The sequence below is a fragment of the Opisthorchis viverrini genome (assembly GCF_000715545.1).
Source record: "Opisthorchis viverrini unplaced genomic scaffold opera_v5_10, whole genome shotgun sequence".
In the NCBI taxonomy this organism is placed as follows: domain Eukaryota; kingdom Metazoa; phylum Platyhelminthes; class Trematoda; order Opisthorchiida; family Opisthorchiidae; genus Opisthorchis; species Opisthorchis viverrini.
In genome coordinates this window covers 489635-498106 of record NW_008751666.1, presented here as the reverse complement: position 1 = coordinate 498106, position 8472 = coordinate 489635, and the positions used below count along the sequence as shown (strand labels likewise).

Genomic DNA, 8472 nt, shown 5'->3' with positions numbered 1-8472 from the left:
TATATATATATATATATAAATCGTCCTTTCACTCACAATTCAAACTGCGGAAAACTTATCGTCCAGACCCCATATTCTTCCTCACAGTGAGTCAAGCCCTGGGAAGTTTCCGAAACAGATTTGTGGATGATGAAGAATGAGTTATTGCCACTCTGGCTTGAATCACACTCGGTACACGGCTTCATGCTAAGTGAGAGACACTGAGAAGTCTTTGGACAAGTAAGCAGCTTGTATGCTGTTTTAGCGAAAGCAGAAGACAACACGATAAACAGACCGCGTGTATCAAGCTCGTCCATATTTGACCTGCATCTGGAATGATACAGCTACTTCGGAAATGCATGACGACGCCTTCTTCAACACCCTATGTTGGGAGCTCATCCTCTAGGCGTGGAAGAGCCATTAATCTTATCTAAATCACAGCCTTTCTTGAAGCGTGGATACACATATTCTTGATCTAGAGATATGCCATGCTCTATAAAGACTCATAGACGAAAATTGCAAGTTCAGACGAGACTATCTAGTCTACTAGTTAGAACTTGATCGTTCCACTTACCTCTCGATAGCTGCTCAAAAGCATATGGCTAGTTGTGTTCCACTGTGTTTTACTGTGCCAGAACAGTCCTGCTGTTGTCCGACTGGGTACGGATTCGTAACAGAGTTTGACCGGATTCGTTCACCCATTGTGATTGTGACTGTCAATTCAACTGCATCTGTATATATGATTGGTGCACACTGCGCAACATACAATGCATACGCACTGACAACCGGTCTGGCATGGAGACAGTTTTTGTGCAACACTTAGCTTTATATTTCGATTTAGTGGTGTAATGGCAGCCACGCCAGGGACCTGCACGGCCTCTTAACGCTGTAACACACACAGTTCACGTGATAGCAAAGGCAGCTAATGGTTTAAGTCATGAAAAGACCAAGCTGTTTGCATATTTATGGTCACATTTCTCACACAGAACACAAGAAGGGCTCAAATGTTATTCTTGTTGTTAGTGTTCGGTTGGTTGGAGAGAAACTCTGGATTAAACGGCCTGAATCTGTCGTAATGTGGAATCACCCAACCACACCTAGTCAAAATTCGTGTAGCAGGTTTCAAGCAACCTGACTTAAAAGTCGTAAGAGACTGTTCAGTGTCACCGCGCCCACTTCTAATTTTAGATACTGGATCCTGGTACGATTAAAGACCTGCCTTGCTAAAGCTCTCCGAAGAGTGAAGCTCGAGTCCAGCGCATCCAGTTTCCCGGTTCGTATCAGCTAGAATAGTTGCACCAGCACAGGACAACAGTTCAAAAGAGCGCTGTGTTTACACATCCTACAAAAGGCACAACAATCTGCAAACAAACGGTGAACTACTTTCGTTTCAAGATTAAGCTGGTGTTAGCTAGATACCACATGAGTACCGATTGAAACTCCCTTTTACCATATACTTCAACTGAATGTGCTGCACAAGAATCATATCATGTTTCATTAGGGACGATATTTGAGATCTCCCGGTGTGTCCTCTAGACGGAACGCACTGCTCGTAAGGTTGCTGACAACTCTTCTGCTAACGATTTTACTCCTATTGCGGCTCATCAGAGGGCGCATTCCAAGAGTTCCCTTCAAGCGTAGTATCAGATTGGATTCTTTTGAGTCTTCCGTTAATGTAAGTTAGTTGACAGGCCAGTGTGTCTCACCAGTTGCGTACAATTTCTGTTCCATTAGAGCCAAACGCTGACGGAACCTCGGGGACTGCATGTACCTGATAAGTTCCAAGAAGGGCGAAATCGGTCATCGTTCTAGGGGGAGCTTACAGTGTAGTTTTTAATGTGATGAAAAACTTACAACTAACTTGGAAGCGTGGCGCGTGGGACAGACTGACATGTTTTCGATAGTTTATCTGGAGTAATGTTTCGTCCTCTGAAGACATGAGGAGTTTTCTGCACGAACGTGAATGTAGTAAGCACCAAAGGCAACGCCATCTGGCAAACAGCTGCTGAACGTGCGTAATGGTAACCGCTGGTAGGTTGCTTGAGACTTTTTGAAAGACCCTTTTGTTATAATATAACATTGCTCGCAATGCTAAGTTTCAAATGATGTATATTGAGTACTAATGTCTGAAGAGCCCAGGTGTGGGCTTCACTCACGTCTTCTTGTTGTCATAGCATACCAATTCAGAGCTCTGTTAGCGAAAAGTGTGATGGTATGGACTACGAAATAATCACGTTATAAACTCCATCCCTAAAACGAAGCCATAAAAATTCTTTATTTTAGTACAGTACGCACCGAATCTGCGTGCCAGATTGCCACAGCCATCTTCCTTTCGTGATGAGAAGAGTGTGACTAATTCACTCAGGGAATTTCGGGGAATTCTGCCTCTGATCTTGACAGACCAACCCCCGGTAGGCGATCAGTGTGCTATCAAAGAAGCCTCACATTGGTGGTAACTAGTGTTCTTACATTCCTTTGGGTGATCAAACTGTATGATTTGTAGCAGGCTTATGCATACTTCGGCTTCTTATCTCTAAGCGTCTTCGAAAGATGCTCAAAATGCAGATGATTCTAATACGTCTGATGCGCCAGAGATCATATGTAGTGTAAATTACTCGCAGCCTCAGAAAGGAGAGAAAATATGCGTCAACCAAATACGAAGGAGAACCGGCAGAACCATAGCTAGCCGGTGCGAAACAATCAATAAGTGTCTGAGATTCGTTCGCTACAATGCGCTCCACCCCATGTACGTTCGTGTTCGAATGCATATTCTTGAGGAATGATGAAGCGTTCCCCAACTATTCAAACTATCTACTTGCTCCTGCCCTGCTCAACCAGTAGGGGAATTCACGATAAAATACTTTTCTTGTCAAACCAGACGTCTTCACAGAGGTTTTTTCCGCTCTCATTAAGTAGTTATCATCATCTGGTGTACTTTTTTAGGCCGTCACTTCTGCATCACATTAATTCTGGTCCGCGAGGCTGCGTTATTCAGCGAACGAAAAACGTCACACCCCTCTTTCAGTAAAGCCGTTGGTTTTCCGGATGCGCTGGAAAGCCGAAATGATAGCAACTACGCGCTTCCTTCCGTTTTGAAATACTTATTCAAGATAGGAGCAAAATATTAAAACCCTAGGTCTTCTTCACTCGAGCTATGTGCTCTAATCCCTACATCAGCCTGTATGTACTCTCGAATAGACGAGCAACCAAAAAGCCTGTATGAAGTGATTTGAATTCCCTTATGGCAAAATGACTAACCCAGCTCTCCAGCACATCGCTTTCCGTATGATCCTGAGAACGAAATTATCTCACTACTTATTTGGACCGGATACCAAAAACCAAAAACGTTTAGGACCCGAACTCAATGATCTGCTGAGACCATCTTGTCCCTATTTCTCCCAGAAATCCAGGAAAAACATGGATGTTGTTGAGCCACTTCAAGTTCATACGAACTTAAAACAAACCGATAATCAACCATGAGTTAGTTAAGACCATCGACAAGTGTGAGCATGTTATTAGATTCCACGTTGCGTTATCTAATGAGGAACTACAAATAGATAATCGGGATACTTGCTTCTCAGTCAGTTTGAAAATGTTTGGAGCCGACTGAGAATCCATCCTTCCAGAGAAGTCTGACAGGAAGAATGAATACTAGTTGAGAAAATAACCTTCTTTATAAACGGAATACACTCAGTTGCAAATCAATTAGGCTCTGATGGGAGACTTACCTGGAACCCAGACGAATCTGTCGTTTATGATGATTTTAAGTAACTGAATGTGACGTTTCATTTGGTACGATTTTCGAAATATCTCAACACATGTATGGACGTAGTGCATTAATCATAAGGCTTCTCAAAATTCTTCGACAGCTCACGACCGGTTTCACACTTCTTGGTGCTCATCATATAAGCGCAGCACCCGACTTTCCATCAACCCTATGTCCTAGTTGAACCTGGATCGCAAGAAGTTAGAGAAATGCGCTCATTTGTGAGGGCCAGTATGTGCGGAATTCTCATGAGCAAAGTGTCATGCATCCTCACAGTTCCCATCTTTAACAGCTGCGATCAAGTGTGGATTTATATTCCAATTTTATGCAAGAGCTGTTAAGGTCAAACGATTTAATGTACCATAGAATAACTGTCAGAAGTACTGGAATAAGGGACTGGTCATAAAACTTCCGGTAAACGTAGGTGACGATTTTGAAGCTACTGTGATGCAACTGCTGGATGTGACAAACACTGACGGCTTGGTGATTTTGGTGTTAGCCTTTCATTATCGCATCATGTACTATATGTTTGTGTTTGAAGTTGGTTAAAAAAATGAGACATTCCTGTTGCTTATGCGCAGATTTATGAATGGTCGTGACAGAAGCGACATCCTGATTAAGTATAACAAGGCGCATTTGTCTAGCTTGTTGTGGACATTGACTTCAAATTCAATGTAACCCTGAGAATTGCAGGAGGGCTGCAAGGATCCACAGGGTTCTTCCTCAGTCAGAAGAATTTGTAAGGGCATGGATTTGGATGGAGTATTAACAAAAGATAACCAGCGCACCAGATCCATGTGGCCTTTATAACTACGCTTTCTTTACATTAGTCCTAATTTATTTAACCACACTGTCGAATTGCAAGTGAAGGGAAATTTCGTAGTTCAGATGATAACAATTTATGTTGATTTCTTTGCTCTTTGTGTCGCTACTTTAGGCAACATTTTTCCCCAGTTGTGAATTGTAGTGCAATGTGCTGACGGTGCCAGATCGACTGGCAATAACACGTATGTAACCGAAGTATCTAACTCAGCAAACAAATCAACAGTCACGCTATTGAAGTCCAAAACAGTAGTCTCTTGTTGTGTCAAATTTCGAGGATTCAGTGCAGGAAACGCTTCTCGAAAGAATAATTCATCTGAAAATCTACACGTTTCTGGCCCACGCAATTGCATCTAATTCGCTAAGAATATTTTGTCCACAACTAGCCGCTTCAGGTTACGAGTAATTAAATTAATCCCTTTTAGAACTGTCAAGATTCAATGGCACCAAACTGTGAAGCACATGACCTTATTTTCTAACATACAATGGCTGTGTAGGCATTAGCCATCCAGGAATCGACATGGCGGTGTATTGTGGAAGTAATAACAAGAAAATAAATATCCCTTTGCATAGAGATTCTCTACTGACCGGATATATTGATTAGCAATGTTCGAAGCTGGATGTTGAAGGGACCGTCAGTATAGATGCGTCGCAATCATCATCTCCGTCGTTAGTAACCTCCCCACCATCATAAACAAAGATAGCATCATCAGTGTTGGCAGATGTACCCTACAAACACATGGTCGGAGTTTTTTTTAACTTCCTATGGTTGGAAGAAGAGATGATTGGAGTTAGCCTGTAGCGCTCTTCCCGAGTTGCTCACGTACTCATGCGTGGATTCAAAACTGGGACACTAAATGTTACTGCGTACGACATTGACCTCGGTTGACCGATATATTTTACGATGTTCCCAACAAAGCTTAGAACGGGATCCCTCTCCATAAATCGTTCCAAATTCATCCAATGTTACCTGGCTAGTAGCTTGTGCTTTTCCGGATGGGATGCAGAGAACAACAGTAATTCGGTAGATATTGGTTTGGCAGATTACCAAGCGAACGCATTTTATGTTGTTTGATGTGCCCCTTCGTCGAACTAGCTGACGTACGCCAACCCATAATATTCGGATAACTTTCTTACTGGTTGACCATCTCCATTCAGCACCAGTGTCGCCAGCTTCGCTCGTGCTCCACGAATTTTCCTCCATACTGGGGTTGACCCGGACGCCATCTTTCAGCCGTCCATCAAGAATGGCTGGCTAAGCAATTCAGACTTATTCTAAAATATTATGATGCAATAAAGGCTGATTATTTCAAGATTGTACAACGAGGGGTTTTTGATATGTTTCACTCACCCAGTGGTTGGTGAGGTCCGCAGAAGGTCAATTCCAGAAATCCAGAAAAGAAATGGATCTGACAGTGGCATAGAATCCGAAAGTTACACACAAGTTGAAGTAAGGAGTACGGAACCTAGATGACTTGAAATGACTGTTTATTTGGTCTTTTTGGAAGCTGAGGCATAAATTAGCCTAGCTATCCACGAAGAAAGTACTGTAAACCGAGCGCATCGTCCAGTATTCTCAATCATGCTAGTGTATGCAGTTTGTTAGTCATTTACCTGATGAATGATTCTTGAGGTTTATTGGGATCCAGAAACATATTCCTTCCTACAAGAAACTACTCCCAAGGTTGCTGAAAACCCTTGTTCGTATTTACTCTAAAGTGGGGAAGTACACTGCAAATTTACCGCATATCATATTTTCTCATACCGCCCCATGTTCTCTTCCTGAAACCACCCAATATTATCGAGATGTTTGTTCTGGCAGCAAAGAAATCGTTCTAAATAACTTGTATTGATGCAATGTTAGACGGCCGACAAATGCCCCATACGATAGGGCTAGATAGCCTTGGATACCGTCGTTGTAATTCGAGGATTATTTGCACCATTCTTCTGGGGCCATGGTCCCAGTTCAAAGCAATAAATGTAGCAACTGGATTAAATCTAATCAGTACACTTGATTCCAAGACCATCCTCAGCTTAACTAACTGCTGAACTAAACATTAGGACGTGGTACTTGTTAGTGCTCTAGTTGTGACGTAATTAATTTGATTATCAGAAGGTAACAAGCACTAACAAATGTCTGTCTTGCTAGAATGTGATGAATACAATAGTTGGGCGCACTTGGTAAATATGGATACAATGAGAGAAGCGGAATAAGCCAAAAAGTGACTTATCGTTTGAGGACACTTGTTGAGAGTTCCTGAGTGAAGTTCCGGACGCGGGACGTGTCGTTTGTGCGTTATAGCTGCTGCACGCGTTCCGTAGTTGGCCGTGGAGACTTGCGGAGCTCCGTCGACTTCCTGTCCTGTGCGCGCGAGTGTGTATGTTGAGCCTAATTGAATGCTCATTTATTGTGTGCAGTGTGAAGAGACGGGTATCCCTTCGTGTGTGATGCTTGCACGAACACGAATACACATTGACCTGTGTTGAAGTTCATGAGCCTGGCGCGTTACGCAAGTGGTAGCCGCGTAAACAAAAATGGATGAGAATTTGTAGTGTACAAATTGCCGGCTAAGGTTGCAACTGGGATAGGAATTGTACGTAGTTTGAGTTTGTGACGCGTGATCTGATGAGCAAACTCTACATACTCAGTAAACATTGTTCTGACAAAATCTATTCGAATATACTTCTCATGGTTATTGAAAACTTGTGAGTCACTACAGTTGCTGAGTCATTAACTGCCCTGCTTTGACACTCGTGTAGGTGTGTTGGTCCACACAGTACAAAAAGAAGGAAAACTTGCTTATATTTGCCGGGGTCACTCACTTGGACTTAAGACAAGTTCTTATTCAGACTGAAATCTTTCACTGTACATCAAAGCTAAATGGCAATTTTTGTCTATGGCTTGCTTATCGTACTTCCGGGCCATTATGTCCTTGTTAGTTTGAACAAATGAGATATCAAAGTTAATAGATTTTTTCGATGCTGTCCATAGACATACTTAGTTTTCTGCCCAGTGTATAGAGTTTCGGATGAAGGTGAGCTAGATTAATGTAAAGACGTGTGCTTGATTTTGCACAAAATCATTCCACACTGTGCTAAATCAGCATTCCAAGAAAACTAAGTGATCACGCAAATGTCACTGGCTGTAGTAATATTTTTCAAAAATTTTCCGTAAACCACATGCTACTGCCACATTTCGCAGGGTGGCAACTTGAGTGCACACGCATTTATAAACTCAGTCCAACTGGTGTAGTGACTCCTATGCTGTACCGTCTAATCGAACTATCAAGATTATGCTTGTTCGGCTACTCCTATCAGGTTCTGACCAAAACTGGGTTTCCACCAAAACAACCAAAAGGGCAGTAATAAGCAACCCGCTCGCTACCTTGAGAACACTTGCAATTTTTCTACATTGTGCAAATAGTCAACTGGTGAGCCACAATATGTTTCCCCTTATTTCGTCTATTTTTGTGAGTGTATCGCTGAAAGGAACGATGGAATTTATTTTTGGCTTTACTGGATATGTCGGATGGGATGACAGTCCCAAAACAGAACAAACAGACTTTACTTCACTTTGTATCCAGGATTTCACTTTAACTTCAATAATATAACTTATCATCAAATCGTGGTTTTGTACAAGGTTTTTACACACGTCTATTCTTGCCAACGTATTCCTGACATATCCAGATCGGAAAATCACACACCTGACACAGTGATCGGTCGATGTACTGACTTCTACTCATGTATTGGTGACATACTTATTTGCAGTCTCAAAAAACCACGTGGGCTAGAGTCATGATATAGCGCTGGGCTTACATCACATGACAATGTCTAACAGCAATGATTTGCTGATCGAGGAATCGGTCCAGTAATTGTGGAAATGCTGCCCCAGCAGTTCTTTTGTA

The 8472-nt window shown here is 42.3% G+C and overlaps 1 protein-coding gene across 1 annotated transcript in view; it reads right to left on the bottom strand.

Annotated features, from left to right (window-relative positions):
• Window positions 1–673, bottom strand: part of T265_12677 (hypothetical protein) — a gene marked incomplete at both ends in the record, with an annotated part of 5306 nt that extends 4633 nt beyond the window's left edge. The window contains one exon of the mRNA XM_009164940.1: window positions 554–673. Within this exon, the coding sequence (XP_009163204.1) occupies window positions 554–673 (120 nt within the window). The remainder of the gene's footprint in view (window positions 1–553) is intronic.
• Between the last annotated feature and the right edge of the window lie 7799 nt (window positions 674–8472).